Source organism: Cornus florida, unplaced genomic scaffold (genome assembly GCF_030987335.1).
Source record: "Cornus florida cultivar Cherokee Brave unplaced genomic scaffold, ASM3098733v1 CherokeeBrave_3.0.0_Hap2_Chr03, whole genome shotgun sequence".
Lineage (NCBI taxonomy): Eukaryota > Viridiplantae > Streptophyta > Magnoliopsida > Cornales > Cornaceae > Cornus > Cornus florida.
The window spans coordinates 677,810-705,334 of NW_026775573.1; the positions used below are offsets into that span (position 1 = coordinate 677,810).

At 34.2% G+C, this 27,525-nt stretch overlaps 3 protein-coding genes across 5 annotated transcripts; 2 read left to right on the plus strand and 1 right to left on the minus strand.

Annotated features, from left to right (window-relative positions):
- The first annotated feature begins 1,423 nt into the window (after positions 1 to 1,423).
- Positions 1,424 to 5,923, plus strand: LOC132298899 (E3 ubiquitin-protein ligase SINAT3-like). The gene is made up of 3 exons (XM_059795246.1): positions 1,424 to 1,842; positions 4,268 to 4,654; positions 5,357 to 5,923. Exons 1-3 carry the CDS (start codon positions 1,642 to 1,644, stop codon positions 5,717 to 5,719), a joined length of 951 nt encoding a protein of 316 aa, XP_059651229.1. The 5' UTR covers positions 1,424 to 1,641; the 3' UTR covers positions 5,720 to 5,923.
- Positions 5,924 to 6,864: 941 nt separating this feature from the next.
- LOC132298900 (uncharacterized) lies at positions 6,865 to 14,664 on the plus strand. 3 transcript variants are annotated; one of them, XM_059795248.1, is made up of 6 exons: positions 6,875 to 10,224; positions 10,901 to 11,544; positions 11,942 to 12,151; positions 12,802 to 13,016; positions 13,185 to 13,243; positions 14,345 to 14,664. In XM_059795248.1, the coding sequence occupies exons 1-5, from the start codon at positions 7,089 to 7,091 to the stop codon at positions 13,225 to 13,227; spliced, it is 4,248 nt and encodes a 1,415-aa protein (XP_059651231.1). In that variant the 5' UTR covers positions 6,875 to 7,088; the 3' UTR covers positions 13,228 to 13,243; positions 14,345 to 14,664. The 3 variants fall into 3 exon arrangements, with proteins under 3 accessions (XP_059651232.1, XP_059651231.1, XP_059651230.1); XM_059795247.1 differs by having other exon boundaries at positions 6,876 to 10,224; positions 13,185 to 13,272; XM_059795249.1 differs by lacking the exons at positions 13,185 to 13,243; positions 14,345 to 14,664 and having other exon boundaries at positions 6,865 to 10,224; positions 12,785 to 13,016.
- A 1,251-nt stretch (positions 14,665 to 15,915) lies between these two features.
- On the minus strand, positions 15,916 to 21,015 carry LOC132298901 (phosphatidylinositol 4-kinase gamma 4-like). The gene is made up of 2 exons (XM_059795251.1): positions 18,997 to 21,015; positions 15,916 to 16,634 (listed from the first exon to the last, which is right to left on the minus strand). Exons 1-2 carry the CDS (start codon positions 20,350 to 20,352, stop codon positions 16,257 to 16,259), a joined length of 1,734 nt encoding a protein of 577 aa, XP_059651234.1. The 5' UTR covers positions 20,353 to 21,015; the 3' UTR covers positions 15,916 to 16,256.
- Positions 21,016 to 27,525: the final 6,510 nt, after the last annotated feature.

The window sequence follows — 27,525 nt, forward strand, 5'->3', positions numbered from 1 at the left end:
ATTACTCCCTAGGCATCTACTTGTAGTTGTTTTCTTTTGAGTATTGTACATACACATTTAGTCTCATCTAGCAAACTTCCACGTGCAGAACATCGCGTACATACCAGAGAAAATTTTGTGAAATTATACAGGGTATTCAGTTATCTAGATATTTATGAACCAATATGCCATCTTTTTCGGGGAATTTTTAAGAGAAATTTGTGTGTATACAATTTTCAAAGCATGTTTACATAATAAGGAGATATATATTGGTGTAAACAATCTGTCTTTTTGATGTCACATAATGCAACTCCATATTTTTTATTTTATTTTTTAAGACGAGTGCTTGTTGAAAGTAGAAAAACAGAACTGAGGATGCAGGCCATGCCATAGCAAAATCTATGCTACACAAGTAATAGGGAAATCAAGTCGATTTGAATAATTCTGAAATTAAGCATAGCATTGGGCTAATAAACGTACCTCCTCAGATGAACATATAAGTGGCTGTATCTTTATTTTGATGATTTCATTCTTATTAGGAGGGATTCCTAATAAATTAACCAAAACATGAAATGGGTAAAACTTCAAACTTGATGACTTCTTGTTGTCAGCTGAAGACATGGATTGAGCAAACACATTCTTGTTGATGATCATGAAATCAACAAGCAAGACCAGCACAACATAAAAGTGGTTCAATCATCCCATCAAGATTGAATGACATACACAATACCCATCCTAGTGTCAGTGTGTTGTGTTCATTAATTAATTCAATACGTAGCTTGAGATGGAAACAGGTAGATGGTGGACCATGACATTAAAGATACGACACTATACCTTCTTTCAATTATAGTAGGTGCCTATCATACAAAGAGTGGCCACTAGCCCTAATAATTTTGGACCCAATCCCTTTATCAACTGCAACCTTTTGTATTCATAATAATAAAAAATAATAATAAAAAAAATAACCTCCAACCTTTGTTGAACTAACCTCCTCCTATCGTACTACTCTATTGTTAGCCCCTTGACGATTTAGCCATGTAACACCTATAATAATGTGCACGTGGTAGACCTATGAAAAGATTAATAAATTATATTCATTTTTTTTATGATAATTTCAAAAAATGTTTAATCGTTTTGATTATTGTACTGTGATGTATTTATACATGTTCATGTGATTTTTTTACTTTTCAAAATATATATACATATAAATTTAAATTATATATATTTAGTTGGATAATGCATATTTTATATGGACAGTGCTGAAAAAAGAAAAAATAATACATATCTTATATAAATACAGTGTAACTTTTTATTTTATTTTAAAGCATTTGTTTGGATAAGTACATTTCACAATTTTTGTAAACCTACGGTGTGTTTAAGGTTAATGATTCTGATACAGGATTAATAATTAATTATGTGCCTATGTCTCTCTCTCTCTCTCTCTCGCTCTCTTAAACAACAAAATACATAAAAGAAGAGAGGAAGCCCATTACGAAAAGCACCTCTCTCTCTCTATATATATTTATATATATATTTCTCTGTCGGGGTTTTCCTGTTCGTCGCTGAGGTACCTGAAAACTGAGTGGCAATTCATAATATACTGAAGGGAATAAGTTCATAAATTTGATAGTATATACATATATGTGTTTATAGGTTGTATGAATGGATTTGAATAACATTGAATGCATATCATCCTCGGATGGCATGGAGGAGGATGAGATCCGACATCATTATCCTCAGTTTTCGTCCTCGAAGAATCACAACAACGTTGTCTCCATGGCGGCGATTCATCCAACCACAAGTGTCCATGAGCTTCTCGAATGCCCAGTTTGTACCAATTCAATGTACCCTCCAATACACCAGGTTTGCTGAAATTTTCCAAATTTAATGCATGGGTTCACCTTTTTTTTCACTCAATTGAATTCCGTTACCGTTGGATTGTCGAATTCGTAATGTTTTATGTGGAAGATTGGATTTTGGGTACCCATTTGCAATTTAGGTGATTGGTTTCTGCAATTCTCTTATTTCTTCTACTTCATTAATTGATTGGTCGATTGGGGTTCTGGATTTTTGTAAGGAACTTGGTTGTCTTTGGGATTTCTATTTAAGGGAGAATGCTGCTGCATTATATTGAAAATTATTGATTAGGTTTCTATTTTCGCATTATTGATTAGGATTTCTGGGTGATTGGTTGATTTAATTGGATTAGGTTATGGGGAATTTGGTTGATTAATTTTATGCACTTAGGTCAATTCTTTCACATTTTCCCCCTTTTTTGGGTAAGAAGTCTTGCACAATTTCTGAATTGAAAGTTTCTGAAAATGATTGTTTGGAGAGAGTGAATATTTTGTTGTTGCACTATTGATAGCTCATACTGGTTGTTTGAATGGATCTCCGTGGTTTCAAAAAGGACAGTTTTCCTGGTATATAACTTTTTGCTGGAACTTGTATTCTTCTTCTTATACTTATCTACTGGGTTTGAATTCTGGTGGCAAATTATGATTGTGAGTATCAGAAATGGGTTTTCTATTAGTGGGAAAATTGAGGACATATATAAGGAGCATATGGGAAACATGTAGGAATTGTATTAGTGCAGGATAAAGTTGTTGAAGAGTGACTGAGTTTTCCTACTGAACCTAAAAAAAGAAAAGTTGCAATAGCCAATGACAGCCAGTCTTGCCCTTACCAATACTTGGTCGAGAATACTGAATTGTTTCTTCTCTAAAATTCTCCTTTGTAGGTTAAGATAACTGTAAAAAGAAGTTATAACCTAAGTTTTTTTTATGAACTTGTAAACGTTATTGTGAGCTTGAGTTCTTGCTAAGATATCATAATTTTGAAATTATAGTGGTATATGCCTATATGGTGCTTAGTTAAGTGATAGTATATATTTAACTGCATAACACAGGATGCAACGAGCTTAATCTATTTATAGTCATGTTCACTTTATACAAAGATCAGGGAGAACTAACCAATTTGATTTAGTCATCCACATCGAAGATCTATGGCTGGTATAAGAGGGCCTTTAGATTCACAGGTATTATCTGTCAAGTTGAAAGCCTTATGATGAAAGTAGGGTTGCAGTCATCTTTGAATTGGAAATAATTGATTTATTGAGGTGAAAAGTGTGGAAGGCAAATCAATCTCTCTGAAACATCTATTGCGGTTCATGGGATAATTGATTTTCTAATATCTATTTTGGTGGGAAATGCACTAATACATAGAGAGTTGCAGTGGTATCCCCAAAAGACAGTTCAAAAGAAAAGGGCTAGCCCAGTGCACGAGGCTTCCGCCATTGCAGGGTTTGGGGAGGATCATATGTATGTAGCCTTACCTCCACATGGAGAGGTTGTTTCCGGTTTCAAACCCGTGATCTCCAGGTCACAATGGAGCAAACCTTACCGTTGTGTCAAGGCCCACCCTCCCTAGAAGGCAGTTCCATGTTAAAAAAAATTATTTGTGGATTGCTTAGGATATAGTGGCTCTAGAAAGTTTCAGTATCCTTTTACTTCTTGTTTTGTCATGAGTTGGCTTTGGTAGGCCAACAATTTTTGCAACTTTTTATTAGGGGTGGCCCTGCGCTTTTCATCCCTGTTTTAGCAGACTGAGTGTAGAATTATCCCCAATCCATTAAATTAACTCTAGATTTGACCATGAACTGATTGCCCTTCCTATTCATCACAACTTCTTTTAAAGTTCTAGATTTTAGTTATATGGAAGATTGTGGTAAGACTCACTTGTTCATACTCCCTTTGCAACCACTGGGTTTTGACCATCTCTAATTTTTAAGCAGTATACTATATTTAATTACTGTTGAGTTACATTCATAAACACATATGGATGATACGAATATATATATATGCACCTGCTATGTATGTTCATTGGTGCTCCGGGGCACACTGGATCTGTGGTTTTCCCGTAATATCCGCTCTACAGTTTTGTTCCTTTCATTTCTCCTCCATTGCAAAGACAGCATTCTCCCTTTTTGGTGTTGTTCTTTGCAGTTAAGGGCAATTTTGGCTTGCAAATGCCCTTGAACGAGGTTGGTCCCCAAATCTTGTCCATTTCTCTATAAGTATATACAACAAAACTGTTATCTTGCTTGATCTAATTAGGGAATCTTTAATTCCTTATGACCAATGCGAGTACTGTCCTTTGCTATTTCACTAGTACATACAAATGTTTTTTTCTCCTAAGCTAGTACATGCAAATATTGCATTCTTGTTGATTACTATATTCCATTTGAAAGAAATTAGATGTTGATTCTTATAAGTCCTGATTTTTGCAGTGCCACAATGGGCATACACTCTGTTCCACCTGTAAAACAAGGGTACAGAACCGATGTCCCACTTGTAGACAGGAGCTTGGTGATATAAGGTGTCTAGCATTAGAAAAGGTAGCCGAATCACTTGAATTGCCTTGCAAGTATTGCTCCCTTGGATGCCCCGAGATATTTCCTTACTACAGCAAGCTCAAACATGAGGCCATATGTAACTTTAGGCCATATAACTGTCCATATGCTGGATCAGAGTGCTCGGTTATTGGGGATATCCCTTACCTGGTTGCTCATCTGAGGGATGAACACAAGGTGGACATGCACTCTGGATGCACATTCAACCATCGTTATGTCAAGTCTAATCCACGTGAAGTAGAAAATGCCACGTGGATGCTCACTGTGAGTATTATTTTCTTTTGTTGTACTTTTTGTTTTTTTGTTTTTTTTGCTTTTTTGTTTTTGTTTTTTTTTGGTTTTGCCCATGATACTAATTTTTACATATGATGGTTCTTAATGAACAAAATAGTGTCCTCTGGGTCATGAATAATACTCATCTTCAACCGTACAAGGAGATAGCCTCACTCTACAGTTGATGGTAATATAATAGTCACATAAAAATGGTTTAAGTGATTTCGGAATGGTTTAATCCAAGTAGAAAGCGGTTCCTTTTCTTATTCTTCTTCTTCTTTTTTGAAAAAAAAAAAAAAAAAAAACTGTAAAATTATACAGCAGACTTGTCACATAAATGCTTACATGAAGGCATCCTGGTAGGGTTGGAGCTAAGTATTACTTTTGGGTCACCGGGCTCACTTAAATGTTCCAAGTGTGAGCCAAATTCTTTTTGTTGGGTCACAGTACATGAAAGCATCCTGAAAATTTGGTCTATGCATCAAATAAGCCATTTGTTCAAATAACAGCAAGTACTACCATGGTTTTGTTAATGGTTATTAGGTATATCAATGTTGAGCACTTCATTCTTAATATAAATGGCAGCAGGAGAGTTAATTCAACATTAATTACACTTTTTAGTTGATCATATACTCAAAATTGCCTATATTTATTATATTCTAAAACTTTTTCCCTTTCTGTTTCCTTATTTAGGTTTTCAATTGTTACGGTCACTACTTCTGCCTCCATTTTGAAGCTTTTCAGCTAGGAATGGCTCCTGTTTATATGGCATTTCTGCGATTCATGGGTGATGAGACAGAGGCTCGAAACTACAGTTACAGTTTGGAGGTGGGGGGAAATGGCCGAAAACTTATTTTTGAGGGCACCCCACGAAGCATAAGGGATAGCCACAGGAAGGTTAGAGACAGCCATGATGGCCTTATTATACAGCGTAATATGGCACTATTCTTCTCTGGAGGGGACAGGAAAGAACTGAAACTCCGAGTGACAGGACGAATATGGAAGGAACAGCAAAACCCAGATGGCGGTGCATGCATACCCAACCTCTGCAGTTAAAGACTGGTTGGGGGTTGTATTGCTTTCCATTGCTCTCTGTCGTGTGTGATGAACTTGCTCCTAATGTTATTAGTGGTTAGAATACATTTGAGAATTCTTGAAATACGAATTGAATAGCTGGAAGTTGTAGCTTTTCTTATACATTGTTAATAAGGTTTTTTCCTTGGTAATGAAGATCTTTCTCTGTGATGATTCTGGTTATAATATGTTTCAATTTTGTGCTGCTATGCTCCTTCGAGTAATGCAAGTTCTGTTTGGCTCTTCATTGTGCCATTTGGTACTCTGAAAAACGGTTGTATTTAGTTCATTTTCGTTCAAGTATGGCATTTCTGTTTGAACGTGTCAATTGTGTTTTGGTTGTGGGTTTTTGGGGGGAATGGTTTGGGGGCGAGAAAGAAGTTTTTATTTATTTTTATTTTTTTATAATGTATTTTGCTTAAACTTGAACATTGTTTTTTTCACAGAATTTCGCTTTTGCCAACTCATTTCTACTCAAACTTAATCCTCATGTTTGTATGTGATCATTAGACTGTAAACTTAAACAAAGTTATACATGAGACATTTGATCAGCCTATTTCATTAAGATTTCATTAACCGCGTTTGAGAGTCATGTCCGATTACGATTACACTTGTGTAAATATGATGTCCAGTAAGGACGTTCTAATTTTCGAACTACTCTTATCATTTTCTTTTCATTAAAATCAAATAAAGGTCACAATTAAGGTTTTTAATTCCTAACAAGATAAAAAGTCATCCTAAAATTCTAAAAATGGAAAATATTTTTCAAAGAATTATACACTATTGTTTTGTGATATTTAGACTTTTTTTTAACTCATTTTTTCATAAACCATTTTATTATTATTTTATTTTACAAATTCTAAATTTTATTAAAAAATCTCGAAAAATTGAATCATAATGCCAAACAAATTCTGTAATAAGTTCCTCTTCTTTACCTATATATATATTTTAAAATTCACTTATAATAGGAAATTGAATTAAGCCAACTTTCCTAATACGAAAGTAATTTCTCTTGTATAAATATTAAATAGTTTATAAGGCAAAAGAAAAGAAAATGGAACTTAAGAAAGAAAATAGTATTCCGTATGAACAAAACATTCTAACAAATTTATTTGTTTTTAAAAGTATGAGCTCCTTTTTAATATTTTCCTCCCCATTTCTGGAACAAATATGATACTGCAATTTCTTTTTTCTTTTTTGTTTTTGAATTCCAAATTCCTCTAACCTGGGATTATTGGCTACCCGTCTACAGAACCCGAAAATAGGCTTTATCAAGGGTTTAAGCACATCTCTCTCACTCAAAACCAAAACCGCTGGGTTGTCGTCTTTCTGGTGAGCTCCGTCTTCGTCCATGGAGCTTCTCAACTCTACAACCCTAAGCAGCTCACAAATTTTCTCTGGGGTTTCAGTTTTTACTCCCAAATTTCCTATCACAACATGGAGAAACAAAAAATCACTTAGATTCAACAGACCCAACTCCGAAATCCCTCTTCTTCTCCCATACTCAACATCCAGAAATTTCCGAATTTCAGCTCATTTCGGCCGACCCACGAATCGCAGAAACTCGCTCAGAAAAAAGCTCACTGAACAACAACAGGTGCGTCCCAATCCGGTAATTTATGACCCAAATTCTGATTTTCAAAACCCAGGTCATAGTTTTGATCATGTCGAGAATTTTCAATATAAATCAGATCATGATAGTGTAAAACAGGCTAATTATAGTTCTAATTATGGGGGTATTGAAGATGTAGTGAACAAATTAAAAATGGGTGAATCTGTTCCATTGAACGAATTGGAAGGTTGGGCTCGTCAGTTTATACAGGATTCGGAGGATTGGGGCATTGGGTTTGGTCCTATATTTTATATTTTTCAAGATTCACATGGTAATGTCAAAAGGGCTGTTGTTAATGAGGACGAAATCTTGAGAAGAAGAGGAATCGAGCCTTCGTTGTATAAGAAGAGTGAATTTGAGGACTTAACAGAAGTGAAATCAAAGATCTCTCATGCAAAAAATTTAGCTAGAGAAATAGAGAGTGGGACTAGCATGCTTTCCAAGAATAGTTCGGTGGCTAAGTATGTAGTTTCAGATGGACAATCTGGTTTTGTTAATGCAGTTCGGGATGTTAGTGGTACTCTTCAGCAAGGTTTATTTCCAAAGCTCTCGAGAATTTGGATAGTAGTGTTGTGCGGTTTTGTTATGTTTTGGGCAACAAAGAGATTGTTTACTGGTGGGAAAGATAAGGCAGAGTACACGGGGTTGGAGAAAGAAATGATGAGGAGAAAACTAAAATCAAGAATGGAGAAAGAGAAGTTGGTGAAGGGCAGTGTGGAAGTTATTCAGGGTTCTGTGGAACCACAGATGGTGTCTGCTGACAGGCCTAAGCTTGATAAGGAAGAACTTCAGAATAGCATTCTGGGAGCAAATACATCAGATGATAAATTGGCATCAGATGAATTTTCTAGTACTCGAACTACAGAATCTATGGATTTCAATAATAAAGTTAAGGAAATCAGAGCAATGGCAAGGCGTGCACGTGAGATCGAGAGGGGAGATCCTTCACCAAGTGATAACAATGAAGATGATCAAACTGTGAGTGAGTTGTCCAATGAAAAGGATGTGGTCAAACAGCATGGAGAAGAGGTTGTGAGTTCTCTGAATGACATTTCTAATGGATATTCAGGCAAAACAAGAGGTCTTAATGGGACCTCAGTGTCCACTTCTTTCAACAATCCAAAAAGTGATGATATTAGTGAAATAGTAGATAATAGTAATATGCAAAATTCTGATACTTGTAGAGAGAAAGTTCCAAATGATAGTCAAAGCATTACACAAGATGTGAAAGATAGAGAGAATGATCTAAAGCTATCAGAGACAGTGAAAGTGAGCCAACCCTTTGATACTCTTAACACTCAATTATGCAAGCCAAAGAAAAATTCTGTAAGAAAACAAAGGGTCATATGTTTGGTTGAAGAAACTAAGAAGTTCCTCTCTCAAACGCATGAGAATCAAGAGCCAGAAGGAAAGGCCCAATTTCGAACTGTGCAAGAAGATGCCTCTATTTCAATTCTACCAACTGAGAAAGAGACGGATCATGACACAACCCAGAGATTGGACAAGGATGACAAAGTGTTTGACCCTTCCAATCTGCATGGGACATCAGATTTTACCCCTGCCACAAATCTTTGTGAAGATCCTACTCTTAAGAGAAAAGAATCTGCTCCAACCCAAAATAATGATATCGAAGATGCTGGTGCAGGATACAGGGTGATTAGTCTTTCTGATAGTTCAAACATGAAAGTTTCAAATGATGGTGAAAGCACTACACAAAATGTGAAAGATAGAGAGGGTGGTTTAAATTTGTCAAATATGATCAAAGTGAACCCATCCTTTGATACGGCTAACAGTCAAAAGCTGGGGAAAAGTTCCATCAGAAGAAAACCAAGGATCATACGGTCAGTTAAGGAAGCTAGGAAGTTTCTCTCTCAAAAAAGCTACAAACGAGAACTGAACCAAGAAGCCCAAGTTAAAACCATGCAAGAAGGTGACACTGTTTCAAGTCTACCAAATGAAAAAGCGACAGATGGAGACACAAGCCAGATATCAGCCAAGGATGACAAAGTATTTGACCCTTCCAATTTAGCTGAGACATCAGATCTAACACCTGTTACAAATGTTTGCGAGGATTCTAGTCTGAAGGAATATGTTACGACCAAAATTAATGATTTTGAAGCTGCTGATGCAGAATATAGCGTGACTGATCTTCAAAAGGCCAGAGCTGTAGGTCATAAAGGCGATTGTGGCATTACAGAGAATGAACACTCTGTTTTAGCATTACCAAGAGAAAGAGACACAGTTAGCAACACAATCCAGGAAATGGACAAGGACAACAGACCGTTCCAACATGCAATTTTAGGTGGGCCATTGAATTCTAGATCTGCTGCAATTGCATGCGGAGATTCCAGTCTGAAGACAAAGGCATCTACTTCGACCACGAACAGTGATCCTGAAGATGTTGAGGAAGGATATGAAATGGTTGACCATCAAAATCCTGGAACTTCCTTAGATCGTGAAAGCAATGGCAAAAGTACTGAAACTGTACCATCAGTGAGTGAGAACTGGATTGAAAAAAATTTCCACGACTTTGAGCCAGTAATGAAGAAAATTGGAGTTGGGTTTAGAGATAATTACATGGTTGCAAGAGATAAAGTTAAGCAAGAGTTGAACTTAAATTCTGAGATGATACAGCCTAGGTTTGATGAAGATGATGGCGAACTTGAGTGGATGAAAGATGATAAGCTTAGAGAAATAGTATTTCAAGTCCGAGAAAATGAGCTAGCGGGGCGTGATCCATTTTATCTGATCGATGACGAAGATAAACTTATGTTCTTTGAGGGCCTTGAGAGGAAAGTTGAGAAAGAGAGTGACAAACTGTTGAATCTGCATGAATGGCTCCATTCTAACATTGAAAACCTTGATTATGGAGCAGGTACTTGATTTCCTTTGGCTTTCTTTTGATTCACTGTTTATTTCTGATAAAAGGAGTGATTTTTTTAATTATTTTTTTAATTTTTTAATTTTATTTTTTAATTATTTTTTTTTAATATATAAAATGAGGATCATTGCCTGATTCACCAGTTTACTGCTAGAAAATCAGTTCTATTGGAGCGAGTTTGTGCCTCAAAGCAGCCACTTTGTGAAAAAACGAAAGTCAGGTCTGTCTCAAGTCCTCCCACCCAAGATCCTGTTGTAGCGGGACCAAAACCGGATAATTTGTCTTTTTAATATATTAAAATATGAAATTCAAATATATGGCAGCATACTAGACACCAGCCGTTGGCTTGAGTGGTATCTCTTGCCATTCCAAAGGAAGAGGTGAAGAGTTCAAGTTCCTGTTGGAATGTGAGCTTGTCGTAACTGATATTTATGAAAAAATAGAGCAGCACCAAATAGATTGATATTTTCTTAGGTTTTATCGTACACATGGTTGATTTTGTTCCCCTGCACTTCTATTTATATTTTTTCATTAAAAATTCTCAGACTTGATTGATGAAATGGTGCTTGAATATTGTAGGTTGTTATTGAGTAATTATAGGGATACTATAACATGTCATTTAAAGTTTTCAAAGTTGTGATGTTAATCAAATTCCTTGCATTTCCTGTAGATGGCATTAGTGTGTATGACTCACCAGATAAAATTATACCCCGCTGGAAAGATCCCCAGGTATATAAAAATCTTGAGTTCCTCAATAATTCTGCGGAACAAAGGAAGGCTCCTGTCGCTGAAAACCTCAGCAATTCATACCTTGTTAGGGACAGCCATGATTCGCTTCAGAAATCAAAAGAATCTCCAATCCATGAAAATATTCCCACTACCTCAACGGTTTATAATCAAAATACAAAAATTCAGGATGGAGATTCAAGAAGTCCAAAGACAGTCATAGAATCCAGTGATGGTTCTGTAAGAACTGGAAAAAAATCAGGAAAAGAATACTGGCAGCATACAAAGAAATGGTCCCGAGGGTTCCTGGAGTCTTATAGTGCAGAGACGGACCCTGAAACTAAGGCTGTCATGAAGGATATAGGGAAGGATTTGGATAGATGGATTACAGAGAAAGAAATACAGGAAGCAGCTGATCTGATGACTAAACTACCTGAGAGGGGGAAAAAATTCATTGAACAGAAACTCAATAAGGTCAAAAGAGAAATGGAATTGTTTGGCCCACAAGCTGTCATGAGCAAGTACCAAGAATATGCAGAAGAAAAAGAAAAAGATTATTTGTGGTGGCTAGATCTTCCCTTTGTACTGGTAAGTGTTTATCCCGTCTCCTCTGCAATGTTGACCCAATTCTTCAATTTTAGAAGATAATGGTGTCAGATAATTTTATTTTGATTGGGCTGCATTTTTTTTGGTTCTATGTTTTCAGAAAAATGATATGCTGAGTCGGCTGGTATAGCACAAATCTATTTTCAATTCATATCTTCTGAAGATTAATGATCTTCTTGATATATAGCTTTTCTATGCAAATAGATCTTTGTGTGGTTGCTTGTTGAGTCATTGGCTGTGTTTAGAATTCTCTTTCATATGATGTATATCATTTGAAAATCTCAATGTATTTTATTTTCCCATTTATAAGTGATTTGTGCAACTTAGTTACTATATATTAATTGCTGAATGAATTCTGTGCCTACTTTCTATTTTCCAGTGTATCGAATTATACACGCATGAAAATGGGGAGCAGAAAACAGGTTTTTATTCATTAGAGATGGCAAAAGATCTTGAATTGGATCCAAAACCGTATCACGTGATTGCTTTTGAGGACCCTGGTGATTCAAAAAATCTTTGCTGTATTATACAGACTCATATGGAAGTGCTAGGATACGGCAATGCATTTGTTGTCGCACGACTGCCAAAGGTAATAAATAGTTATGTTTCTTTATTGCTAGGTCTTCCCAGTTTTTGTTTTGAATGCTCAGTCATTTTACTTTTTGCAGCCATTATCTTGAATCCTTGACATGGTCAGAGTAATCAACAAACCAAAATAACCCTAATATATTATTTTCCTATAGTGAACTGTTTAAGAAATCTTTTAAAATTGGCATAGGTGTAGCTATACTATAGTAAGTGAATCGTCTGCTACTTTGATACTACAGATGCACACAGGATATCCCTAATTGAATATATGAAATATGCTTTTCTGAAACAAGAGAATAGGACCGTCCTTTATCTTCTATTATGTAAGATTGTTTGGGCCAGAATGACCAGATTAGTTATCAAATAATACCTCCTCTTCTGCACCTCTTTCAGTAATTTTGCAGCAGTCCTAACAGACACATTCCATGATCTTATTACTGAAAATTTGGCGCAAAAGACTAATAAAATGGCCCACCATATTGGAGGTCCCTCTTTCCTTTCACCTGTAATTCTTGTAATTAATGCACCAAATTGACTATTTCGTGTTTTTGACTCATTTTCTATTATGTGTATGGATAGTTGAGAACCTCAATTCCTTCTTGAAATGAGAACCTTGTAATTTCCTTCTGAACAGTTGTTAACCTTCTATAGGATGCTTTCCGGGAAGCCAAAGCAAATGGTTTTAGTGTAACAGTCATCAGGAAAGGGGAGCTGCCACTTAATGTGGACAAGACACTGGAAGAAGTGGAAGAACAAATTAGTGAGATTGGGAGCAAGATATACCATGATAAAATCATGCAGGAACGCTCGGTGGATATAAACACATTAATGAAGGGTGTATTTGGTGCCAGAAAACCTACTAAAAGGTAACTTTTGGATGAAGACCTTCCGCAAAATGTGGCCATGAAAGATGGTCATGTTTCAGTTTATCTTACATGGTTGAAAGAAGCAACAATTATGAATTATTTATCAGTGCTTCGTGGCAATTACCTAAGCAAATTATTATCTTTTTTTCTGTTCTTTGTCTTTTTCAGAAGAAAGTCAAAGCGGAAGCTGAAAAAGCCTACCAAGCCCTGAATCATACTACTTAAAGGTAGACTCGTTGGTTAACTTCTATTGCAGGTATTACCAATTGCCGTCAACCCTATACGTACATAAGGCCCTTGAGTGCTGCACTATCAACACAAAAATATTATTACCTAAAATAAAAGGGGGAAAACTCTTGCCTTGATATGCTTGCTGTTATGCCTCTAATTCTGAAATCCTTTCAACCTTACTCTTCATGACCATGCCTGCTTTTCAATTCGTCAGTAGTATCTCAATTTGTAGAGAACTCTCTCTTCAAAATACTAGGCCAACTTAGTTACGACAACAAATTCTTAATTCAATTTTCATGACAGTTGCACCTCAAATTTTGCTATTATATCTCTATTAATTTACATGTTGAAGCTGTTGTAGCATAACAATAAGTGCTTGCATGACTATAAAGGAGAGGATAGGAGTTGGGAGTTTTTATTATTATCTTTTGTCAAAAACTAAAAAGACAATTATATATATGTAATATATATAATTTTTGTGGGATTATTAATGCTTACATGTTTGCTTAGGGATCGTAAGTCATTTTTTGCAATTAAATTTCATTGTTAAAAAGGTTGTGCAGGGGCAAAGGAAACATGTTAAATATTGACAAGGACTTGGGCCTATACATGATTTCAACACGATCACAATAGGAATGATGCTGTCATTTAATTCCACATTCTAATCAAAGGAGTTCACAACTACTTTTGATATGATAAGATAAAATTATGAATATTTACTCATCCTAGCAAGGTTTGCAAAATAATTCATTGTTGTTGGAATTAGGTAATTAGGCTAATTATGTTTGTGTATGACGAGAATGAATAAATTAATCATGATCAAATTCTTCATGATTCAAATAGCATGTATGGTATCCAGGACGTAGATAAAGCTGAACAGCAAAATGGATTTGTGTTGCAAACACTGAATAGTTGTATACTAAAGCTTTGTTGGGTTGAATTAGCTGACATATTGATGGAATGAACCTCATGCATTACATGATATTGGAAGCCATGAAACGGCCACCTTATGCTCTGTTTCAGCTATTATGCAAAAAAATTATCAGGTATTTTCAGTGACCAAGATATTAACAAGTCAAGTTTTTGTATTCTCGCAGGTGATGCTTACATCCTGTTCTTGGGAAACATGGATTGAAGAAAATAGGCCATTGAGGAGCTTCATATCCACAAGGTTTTAACATTTTTGTATTCCCTACTTCGGTGTTGGAGATGCTGTTGATGTTCACTTCCACAAGCAAAAGTGGCTGTATATTGAGGCGACTTATCAACTTGCTGAAACTTCGTCATCTCCTAGTCTCTTCTGCTATATCTAATACTGCTAGTTGCTGACAATTCTGTGCATATGATATGATTGTGTGAAACATAAATGTATGGATCTTTTTTTGGTATTTAGAGGAATTTTTAGATTGTCTGCCAACTGTGAGTACCTTCTTACAGAAGCTTTCCCACCGAAGCTTGAAGCTTCCTCCTCTGTGGTAGATGAAGATTGAACCTAAGCAAGCAATTCTAAACTTGGTGATTATTGGGAATAGTTTGAGTGAAATTTAATGATTCTAAGAAAATCTTTTTAAGGTAGAAATTCATCAACTATATTTATCTATATTAAAAAGTAACAGTCATGGTAGATTCGATGTTTAATATCGTGAATTTGATAGTTTTAAGAGCAAATTGACCAAGTGAGGAAATAAGATTAATGGTGTTCCATATTTTTGAGAATGACTTCATCAATTTAAGTTGTGAATGGGATCATTTATTTATTTATTTTTGATAAGATATTTTGATAAATAAGACAATTGTATAGAAGTACTCAAAAAGGGAGCTAAGCTCAAGAGAACTACACAATGCCAAAAAGGACTCCTAAACTTTCAAAGAGTCCTTAAAATTCAACAATCTCTTCTAAATTGTAAAAAAAAAATCTAGTGACCCCTAAACAGAGCCTAATTCCAAAAAAAAAAAAAAAAAAAGGATAATAATGTAACACATTATGAAAAGGTGAATGGTTTGGACACTTAGCAAATGTCTAATTTCTTGAGTTCAAAGAAGACTGCAACAATGGTAAGGTCTAATTTCTTGAGTTCAAGAGCATAATTAGATTCCACTATCGAGCAAGGGCTATCAAAAAATTGTGATGTTGCCACATCCCGCGTGATGCCTAGCAATTTTGGGACCAACCCACAGTAATGTGAATGGGACTGCGTAGAGCCTATACCTGCTTTGATGCATTCAGACATAAGTACTAGATCATGGTCCTGATTAACCAACTTCAATTTAACTGAAGGTCCTGCATTCAAGCATGAAGGAGTATGTGGCCCTCATATGAATGGACATCTCCTTGCCAGAGAGATCCTCAGGACAGGCTACTATGTTTTCTACGTCCATTTCATCGACTTCCATTTCTTTGGCTTCCCTGCCCGACATGTCATGCTTTGGGTGACCATCGACCACACCGGGCTAAGCCTTGTCACCACTGGGAAGCAGACTCAAGCCAAAAAGACCCTCGCAGGAAAAACAACCCACCAACTTTAGTTACTAGGAAATAATCATGTTCCTATCAGCAATTACTGAAACGAGTAATAAGGTGGTGTAAGTACAACAATGTGCAAGGAGCACCAGTTGAAAATTTAGTTACGCGGACCCTATGATTGATAAGAACACAAGAACTAGCAGCTACTTGGAACAGGGACTAATAAATCTAGTCTCTCCCTTGCAACCGCTGATATCAGAAGTACATGTTATGATGGATATTATGTCTTAAAAATATAATCTATAAGTGTATATGCTAAGGAACCATAAAAAAAAATAAAAAATAAAAAATAAAAAAAGAATTCGACAAATGAATTAAGAGGTCAATCAATTGATTGTTCAACCTCTCAAAGCAATTTCCAGGTTTAACTGCTGAAAGGATATGGGAATAACAAAAAATCAAATAAATTCTGGGAATTGAAGTATATACGTATGTACGATGATTTATGTGCATATAGACATCCATTCATCGAGTTTCTCCATACGTCATTTGGCAATCTTATCAAGATGGTTATCCATGATCCCTGAGACAGCTTCAAGGAATGCCGCTTCACTTGTGCCTGGGAGCATAGAATCCAGTGCTACTTCAACGATTTCCTCAATCGCTGATTTCTTATTCAGGGTCCCTCTGCACATGATACTTCCTATTGCAAAAGGAGTGAACCCTCTCTCTGCCCCTTTCTTCAGTAGCATGGTGGAGATACGGAGTGTGCGGGCACATTCAAGAGGAAGGTCCCACCCATAGAACTTTAAGAGGGCAATGTCTGCTTCGGCATCTAGTGATTTTATGTACTCGATGGTGTCCGAGCTGTAAGGCTGACGAGCTTGTGGCCAGTAGAGCCAGTCAAATGTGCAATCTTCAAACTGCAGTGTTGACAGAAAAACGTCAAGAATTGATGAAAGCATAACATTCAACAAACATACAGCCTTAGAAAGTAATGAAGTAATCAACGACTACTTCTGTCATATATTTTTGGACAAATATTAAATTAAGCAATCAACCATTGACCTAGTATGCCCAGGAGGTATCTGGTTGGACTCCTAACCTTAGTGTCATTGGCTCAAGTCCCCTTGTGGACAGCTATGCATGTACGTATATAAGATAAGAAGGATTTCAACTTTGAGCTACAGATACTAGTGCATTTGTCATGAGACATACTATGGATGTTCCTAATATCCTATTGAAGCATGGGATTATAGCATGGAAAGACCATAAACTAACAGCGGAAAGAAGCAGCTATTAATAAAACCTCCAGTGGAGGAAGAATGGTAGCTTAAAGGGTGATTGATTTTCTTAGGAATGCAGGGAATTTTCATGGGGTACCTCTACAGAAAGTTACTGTGAAAGGTGACCAGGGTTTGTCAGGATCCCCATACTCGGATTCTTCTAAGGTGGCATACATCTCTTACTCCTAGAAGAAAATTGGCCAGTTGAAGGACGATTGCTTTGTCTTTCTCCTGAAAGGAGAAGAGAACATACGAGGATTTGGCGGTAGAAAGAATCAAGTTTGTTCCATCTAAGAAGCTGTCTCTTGAAGTTGTTATCCTCTCAATTCTTGCAAGTGAAGTCTGTACATGGAAGTTTCTCTTGTGGACATGCTAGAAATGAAATATTTTGGTTATGTTGTTGAGGGTAGTCAGGTTTCCTTCCATTTCATTCTTGCTTGTTTTTCCCTTGGGCTTGAGTGCCTCACGCTACACGTTTGCACCCTCCCATTGGTGCCTCTCATATAATCTATTCATAACACACTAAGGAAGAACTTTGGATTAAGTGGTTTAGGGATAAATATGTTAAAAATGCTCATTTCTGGACCCTTAATGCCAAGGCTCTTGACTCTGCCATCTGGATAACAATACTTAATTCCAGAGAATTTCTCCTACAACATATCAATTTTTCCATTGGAAATGGAACTAGTTTTAGCCTTTATTATGATCCATGGTTTCAGGGCAAATCCTTGCAGCATTGCATTGGTTTGAGAAGACTTCTTCCTGCTGGATTTCCTCTTTCTGCCTCCTTATCTGTTCTTAGATCTCCTAATGGACGGAACACTCCTACTGACTGGCCTGCTGAGATTAATAAATTCCTTGCTCAACTTCCTATTTCTGAATCAGATAATTGCCTTTTATGGAAGAATGGTAAGTACTCCTTCAAGACAGTTTGGAATGCTTGTAGAGACAATTATGAACCTGTCTTATGGTATAAGCTTGTGTGGAACAAATGCAGACCCAGGATTTCCCTACAATCCACGCTTATTCTCCAAAATGCAATTCCTTTCCTCTTTAATCGAAAGAGGGGTTACATTGGACCAGCCATATGTCACAATTGTTTTTCTGATTCTGATTCTAGAGATGACCTCTTCTGGTGTTGCCCATATGCCAAAGAGGTGTGGAACTGGTTCGTGCAAACTTGTCACTGGGAAGAGATTATTATGTATCATCATTTCTCTGACATGCTGAATTGGTTCGTTGAACATACCAAAGGTCAGTCCTTGAAAAGCACTCTTATGAAATGCCTATTCACTTGAATCCTTTGGAGCTTATGGAATGAAAGAAACAAAAGATTCCATGGCAGAGATGATGGAGGTGCTCACAGTCCACACAAGCTGGCCATGGACGCTTGTCATGAGGGTCTATTTGCTGCTGGTCTAACTATTTCAGATTTAGACTTTATGTATCTTTTTTGTCACTGTCATTCTGGACTGGTCTTTTGGTTCTAGGGCATGCCACTTCCATTTGTGTTTTCTATTTCTCTTTAGTGATCCTCTCTGATGATCGCTGTTCTAGTTTTGTGCCATCATTGTATATATTTGTTTCAACAAAAAAAAATCAACCCATTCAAGGGGAAAAAAATAAAAAAACTATTCATAACACAAGTGGTTAAGTAAAGTAATAACAATAATTATTATTATCATATATATGTATATAAAGCTTGCACCTTGTTACCATTTAAGTGCATTCTCTATCATTTGTTCAACTTCAAAGCATCAAAATGGCTTAATATCCAAAAAAGAATTGAACCACTAAAGCTTGGCCTTAAGTAGTAGCAAGAAATACAAAAAGCAACTCAAATGACATGACTACCTTAAAAACTTTTTTTTTTTTTGGGGGGGGGGGGGGGGGGGGGGTGTGTTTGGTGTTGGAGGGTGCACATATTAGCGGGAGTTATATAACATGCATGAAGTTGCAATAAATGCAAGAAGCAAAAATTAAGAACAATAACACTTACACTCTCAGGCAAGCAGTAACCATGATCAATTGGAATCAGCACAGTCCGGCCATCTGCCCCATCTTTGCTCACCAAAATGTTCCCAGCATGCCTATCTGCATTTGCAATCCTCATATCCAACACAGAGATCTTATGTACCTCCTCCACCGGAAAAGTGCCAGGACCCATATCCTCACAACTTCCATAGTTTTTCATGAACATTTGCAATGATCCAATCTTGACAGTTAAACCTCCTGGATGATTAAACCCTGTGTGGAAGCACTTGACCATCACTGTAGAGGGGACCCCCGCAAAACCCTTCTCCTCGCTGGAAAATGAGCGGCGCCCACTCTTTGGATGATCCAAAATGTAGGCAGCAACTTCCCTTAATGCACCTTCTTCAACTCTGGTACCCTTCTTTATTCCTTCCCCATCCACTGACACGGGCAGGCCTCGGGGATTGTTCACAGCCATAGGCTCCTCATCAATCGGCTTAAAAACCGAGACATACTTGTTTCCTGATGCATCCAACATGAAATATACTCCTCCTGTACCCTCAGCAGACCTGATTGGATAGTTCCCTCTATCTAACCCTTCAGCTGTAGAGTTAACCAAATCCCAAATCACTGATGGTATTTCAATCTTTGGATTAACTATTACAGGTTTAATCCAGGAATTTATGTCCGGAGGTTTTCTAGGTACAAGGATGTTCTCCATATCAGTCCCACACTCACTTTCTCTAATCACTTTGTCATCTGTCTGATCATTCAATTGGGATGCCACAATAGACAATTCAAAATTTTTCTCAACAGGTTTAGGCCTTATTTTAGCAGATCTCCGAACAAACAAATGAATCACAGCATCATCACTTTTACAGATATCATTAACAAGCCTCTGATCCTCAAGCCGCTCGCCCTCACATAATACTTCCTGATCATCAATATCAACTAAACCATTCTTCTTTTTAGCGACCTGCCGTTTGACATACCCAATATCTCTACACCTTTCAACATGGAACTTGAATTCTTTACCACACGACGTGGTAACATTGATGACCTGGAGATCAGAAAGCCGGAGAACCAAATGTAGAATATTCCCATCAGCAACACCATAGTCCCGAATGAGAGAATTGCTCCGGGCCAGTTCTCGGCCTCCACATACCAACTTCTGCTTCTTCACAACAAACCCCTTATAGGACTGAATTTTAAGTTTCACAGACTCAATAGAATCAGACTCCAAAACCCGCATTGGAATCATGGAACCCGACATTGCCACACAAATCCAAATGGATTCGGTCGATAGCAGGTCAGGTATGTAACGAGGTGAAAGTACAGTATCATTTGGAATTTGACTGATTGCGACACCGGCCGACGCCATTTTTACTAGTGAAATATAATGAATTTAGAGTCAAAAGATTCAATTTTTAATTGAATCTAGCTAAAGGGTCATCATATGTTAAGTCATGATTGTACAGAAACGGCCATATAATCCGACATACCCAATTATCAAACCAGAAAAGGCTAATAAATTGAAACCCTAGAGATTCAACAGAAATTTACAACCAAAATTTTCAGATGGAAAAGCTAGCGATTTTGAAGTTTGAGCACCAATGGCAATAACATGACGAATGTTTCTGGAGCAATTAGGGTGATTTATATATCTATTGGAGATTGAATTGTAGAAAATTGAGAAAAAAAAGGAAGAGCATAGGGAAGAGGAGATTCTTACAAAGCAAGCTAAAAAAAGCGAAGACGACCTCTACTATGAAGAGAATCAGATGATTAATCGGCGATGAAATCAACAAACTCCACGCTTTTCACGGGTTGGACATGGAGTGTTTCTCGACGATTATTGTGCTCTACTCTGCTCTGATAAGGAATTGCTAGCTGATCGATCTGCTTCAGAGGAATAGACGTTGAAGAAAGACGTGTTGTAGCCGTCGATATAACCGCGTTGAAGGTAGACTTTGACCAGGAATTTTCATTTAACGGCGTTAAAGTTGGGACGACATTGCTCTATTCTCCGTATTCCGTGAGGAGAAGTGACAGGTTTCCACCTCATTACACATGTCTGCTCTGAGTAGGTGAATGATCACTATTTAAAATTACATATTTGCCCTTGTAATTTTATTTATATATTTTAATTTTTTTTTTACGAAAATGTTATAATCTATCAATATTTCTTCACCTTTTCAATTTTGTGTGTTTGTAAATAAAGAAATTTTTTTTTATTTTTATAACAAATAAATAACCGGACTCCTTATTTTAACTCAATCACGTATTATTAACTCCACTTATTAACTAAATAAAATTATACTCATTTTTAATAGTAGCGTCCAACATAAATATAATTTTTAGGTGTTGTTAGATAAAATGAAAATTAAGTATTGAAAATTCGAAGAGAATTTTTAATTGATAATAAAAATATATATATATTTTTTAAATTTTTTTGAATTTTTAACATTAAACATTAAATTGAGTTTTCAAACAGCACCTTGTTATTATATAATTATACTATATCAATGCAACAACAATAAAAAGACAAAAGATAAAAAAAATAATAAAAAATAAAATAAAATTATTCTCGGGATGGATCTAAGAAATTGTGTGAGGGGGGCAAAAGTATTTTTTTTTTTTTTGTAATTTTAGGGGACAATATTAAAATTTTATAGTTGTATAATTAAAATAGAAAAAACTATTAAAAAAACATTCAGGGGAATTGCCCCTAGCTCCTCCTTAATTCGGTGCATGATCTTATACCTTCTAAAGTAATTTATTTATTTTTCTCTCAAAAAAAATAAAGAAGAAATATATCTCAAGATAAAAAAAAAAAAAAAAGGAGGCGATATTCGCACCCCACTTCTTTCCAATTGTACTACACTTATCTTTTTTTTAAAAAAAAAATGACAAAAAGGTCCTTCAATTCATTTATGCACCATGCCTTATTTTATAATGCCATAACTACCCTTTATGCAAATTAAAAAAAAAAATTACCTACCTATTTTCTTTTCGGAGGTCTTCTCAAAGAAGGTAATTTATTCCATATTGATAATTTTATTTTTGGCTGTCAAAAGAGATAATTTATTGATGACTTTTTTTTGGTGCAATCATAACAAATAATTTATTCAACAAAGTTGACTTTTTTTATTTATTTATTTTTTTTCAGTCATGTTAAAAGAGGTAACCTTTTTTTTTTGTGTGATTTTTTATGGTCCCATCAAAAGTAATAATTTATTCAATATATATATATATATATATATATATATATATATATATATATATATATATATTGTTTTTAATCCTCTTTTTTTGGTACTTTTTGTTATCTTCACAAAAAAGATAATTTCTTCAATAAATATTTTTTTTTATGGTTTTTTTTTTTTCCAGTCAAAAGAAATAATTATTTTAATGGTTACTTTTTTTATTTTTGGTCCGGTCAAAAGAAACAATTTATTAAACATAAAAAAATTTCTTTGTTCATGGAAATAAAATATTATTCAATTTTTTTATTTTTATTTTTATATGGAGAGAAAATCTGAAAGGACATTTATGCCATTTAAAAAGTAATAATTCTTTATTTGTAATTGTCATTTCATTTAAGATTATAGGGTAAACGTAAAAAAGTAGAATGCCAATAGCGCCTACCTAAAAAAATATGTATAGTCTTTGTTCAGTTGTTTGTTATACTTGTTCTCCTATTCAAAGTTGATGGGAGGACAAGCGTGAAAGAAGGATGTTTGTTTGATAAAATTGAAAAATATTATTAGTCCCATTTAAGTGTATTTATTTTTGTATTTAATGGTAGATTTTGTGTTACCTTAGATTCTTAATAATACTAGTAAAAGGCACGTGCGATCCACATGATGAATGTTATCTAACTTATATAATGTATATTTTCATACATTTTAATTATTTATAATTTTATAAACAAAATAGGCAAAACAATTTCAGGCCTATAATGCCTTAGAGAGTAATAATTGTCACCTTAAAAGAAACAAAATAAAGTTTTTCATTGATGTATGAATGAAATCTATAAACATTTTAAAAAATATATGAAAAAAAAATTCTATAATTTACAAAATATTCATAAATAAATACTATATAAAAATTTTATGTATTATAAAATCCGAAAAGATACCAACAATTTTTAGATTGTAATAATTGTCACCTCAAAAGAAACAAAATATATAAAAAAATCCAAAACTATAACTATTTGAAAATAAAAGTTTTCCTAAATTATTTATTTCTCAATCTTTATTTTTTTTTTGCATATCTCATTTTTTCATGTAATGAATCATTGTCAAGTGTCAATTCTTTTAATTCATCCACTGCAAAATAAGTTTTCACGACTTGTTGTTGAGTATTGTCTATCTTGAATAGAAAAAGAAAAGATTTTCCTTTGCAGCTTGTCAGTAAATAATTGATTTTCCTTTGCAGCTTGTCAGTAAATATATATTTTATAATTTAATTAAAATTTTATGAATAAGGGTAGAAAATTACCTCAATTTGTAATTGTAGTAAAATCATCAAGTGAACAATTTATTAATGTTTAACAATTATTGAACACTGTTAGGGTTGCAAGTGTTCCATACTTCGCACTTTAATTATCATCATGAATCTGCACATGAGTAAAGACAAATAATTATGTATTTGTAATATTATTAAACCATTGAAATAAATACAATAATAAGATTTTAAGATGTAATAATACTTTTGAAAGCATTTTGGGTCTGTTGTATTGCATCGATGATAGTATACTCTATCTTTTTCAACTTTAATTTTCTTGTTACATTTCTCATATGCGTTATATCATGGTTCGCGATTATTGACGACATTTTCTATTGTTGCTTCGAAAGAATAATTTGTTTTCTGCAGGTTGTGCAACAAAATATAACTTCTCAATATATAATTGAATATAAAAATGTAAAACACAATCAAGGAAAATTAAGAAATATACTAAAATTTAATCCCTCAAAGGACATTGTAGATTTTCCTATTATGTCTTAAAGTTTGACTTTTCAGCACCATTGAATTTTTGATCTTTTGCACCGAAAATCAAACTTGTTATTTATGTTTTCTCTGGACCCATTCATATATAAATTATCTTGTAAAATAATTAAATAAATAAAACAAAAAATAATTAAATAAATAAAACAAAAAAACATGTTCTCTTTCTACAAATAGTTTAATTCAAATAGTGTATATATAATGTAAAAGAAGTTACAATAAGGCTCCGTTTATTTGGACGTAAAGAAAATATTTTATTCGTAAAATTATTTTACGTTTTTGGTGTTTGGCTTCTAAAAATATTTTTAACTGAAAATCAAAGTTATTATGTAAGTCATTAATTATGCAATCTCTCTCTTACCAATCCATTTAGTCTTACCTATCCGTTGGAAAATGGCATTTATCCTATGACTTAATTTAAGAATCCGATTGATGTAACTTTTAAATGGTTCTCTACCAAATTTTTCTTTATTTGGATGGACAATTCTATGCAAAATTGTTTTGTGGGAAAATCAGAAAATGTAAAATAATAATAAATAAATATTGAAAGCCAAAAGGCCGAGAAAGTAGTACTACACTTGATCTTAACCAAAAGATCAAGAAAGGTTAGCCAAAAGGCCGAGAAAGGTGTGATTATTATTTCTTTAGGTCTATGATTTTTTTATAAGAGGCTTTCATATAATCATTTTTACTTAAAACCAATGTGGGACAAGAAAATTAAATTTTATTAGGTAATTTGTAATTTGAATTAAACCTTTTAAAATAGTTTTTAGGTAAATTTTTGTTTATAAAAACTCTTTTTTTATATTAATAAATAAATACTGAAAGCTAAAAAGCCGAGAAAGTAGTACTACACTTGATCTTAGCCAAAAAACTAAGAAAAGTTAGCCAAAAGGCCTACCCAAAAAAATTTAGTACTACATCTTAGTCAAAAGGCGAAAAATGTGTAATTATTATTTATTTAGGTGTATACTTTTATAAAAAGCTTCCATATAATCTTTTTTTTACTTAAAACTAATGTGGGACAGCAAAAATGAATTTTATTAGGTAATTTGTAATTTGAATTAAACTCTTTAAATTATTTTTTATAAATTTTATTAGGAAATTTGTAATTTGAATTAAACTTTTAAAATAATTTTTAGGTAATTTTTTTATTTATAAAGACTCTTTTTTATATTAATAAATAAATACTGAAAGCCAAAAGGCCGAGAAAGTAACTACACTTGATCTTAACCAAAAGACTAAGAAAGTTTAGCCAAAATGCCGAAAAGGCTGAAAAATACTGAAAGCCAAAAGGCTGAGAAATGTGTGATTATTATTTCTTTAGGTCTATAGTTTTTTATAAGAAGCTTCCATATAATCATTTTTACTTAAAACCAATGTGGGACAAGAAAAATGAATTTTATTAGGTAATTTATAATTTGAATTAAACTCTTTAAATTAATTTTTATAAATTTTATTAAGTAATTTTTTATTTGAATGAAACTCTTTAAATAATTTTTAGGTAATTTTTTGTTTATAAAAACTCCTTTTTTTATATTAATAAATAAATATTGAAAGGCAAAAGGCTGAGAAAGTAGTACTACACTTGATCTTAACCAAAAAACCAAGAAAGGTTAGCCAAAAGGCCGACCTAAAAAAATTTAGTACTACACTTAATCTTAGTCAAAAGGCTGAGAAAATGTGTAATTATTATTTCTTTAGGTCTACAGTTTTATAAGAGGCTTCCATATAATCCCTTTTACTTAAAATCAATATGGAATAAGAAAAATGAATTTTATTAGGTAATTTTTAATTTGAATTAAACTATTTAAATTAATTTTATTAGGTAATTTGTAATTTGAATTAAACTTTTTAAATAATTTTTAGGTAATTTTTTGCTTTTAAAAACTCTTTTTTAATATTAATAAAAAAATACTGAAACACTGTACTACTTTTTACTTAAAATCAATGTGGGATAAAAAAATAAAAAATTAAAAAAAAATTATTAGGTAATTTGTAATTTGAAGGTAATTTTTTGCTTATAAAAACTCTTTTTTTATGTTAATAAATAAATACTGAAATACTGAAAAAAACTGAAACTCTTTACACATTTAATAATAGTATAAATATAGATATTTCAGGGAAATAGACATGATTGCAACACAAATATTAACATTGGTGTATGGAATATATATAGAGATTTAAATATTAAGAATTTTTTAAGTAATCAATAATCTAAAAAAAAATTAAAAAATGCAAAAACTTTGATAACATGGCATGTTTAAAAATTTTAATATTTGTAATAAGGAACCAGAAAATTGAGAACTCACAATACAACCTCAACTCTCCTTAATCATGAAGTATAATATACGATTCAATATATGTCAATCCAATCCAAATTGTTCTAGTTGAAACAATAATGGAACCATTAGCATTTGTTTAATTTATGATTTTTGGATAAAAAAACCCGAATGAATCTAAATTAATTTATGGGCAAATTTCTCAAAACCCCCAAAACTATCAATAAGTGATCATAAAACCCCAACCTGTTTTTAAAAACCCCAACACTATTATAAAGTTATCACATTGCCTCAATATCCGAATCCGACCCGTTAACCGGGCTGTGAAATGACAAATTTAACCTTATCATTTAATGTTATATTAAAAATAGAAAATTATTATTTTTTAAATTACAAAAATACCCTCTCCTATTCTTTTTCTTTTTCTTTTTTCTTTTTTGTTTCTTCTCATCATCATCTCCGGCAACAAGAATACTGCCGGCGATGAAGCAAATCGCCGCCGGCAGCGACCAAACCAGGTATCAATGAAAATCAAAGACAACTCCAGTATTGTGTATAATAAACCAAACTGCGTGTCATACATTTGCACCAACACAAAATATAGAGAGAGAAAAAGAAAAGAGAGAGAGAGAGATGGAGAAGAAGTCGTGGTTCAGCTTCAAGAGACTGGGGAAGAAGAGTTCGTGGACATGGAGGTTCAGGAGTTCTGGGTTTCGGTGGAAGAGGTTGACTTTTCAGATTGGGTTCATCAACGACTCTCTCTTCATGATCGTGTCTGTGTTTGAAGCCATTGTTCTGGTCTCAACACTCTGTTTCTTCTACCTATGTTGCGGTTGTAACTTCTGAGCCTTTAATTGGAAGAATTGGGTTCCCTGATATTCTAGAGAGAGAATGGGTACGTCGGAGTGAGAAACAGAGGAGGAAGAGTGGGCTTGAGATGGAGGAATGGTCAAATCTTGCGTGTGATTGAATGTTCTGAAATTCAAGTCTAATGGACCTTTTTTTTTTTTTTTTTTTTTTTTTTCGAAGAGCATAAAGTTTCTCTCTCATTTAAATTAGGTTCCTTGAGAAGAAAGATGAAGACGATGAGGTAGTGGAAGAAGAGAAAGGTGGGTGAGTCGTCGTGTAGCTTTTTCACTCGCTCTTCTCCATATCTCTTGATGGTTCCTTAATATCTGTGACTTCGAGATTCGGCGCTTCAATGGCGTCATCGTCAAATCTTCATGCTGTTGATGCATACACTTTTTCATTGGTGAATCATT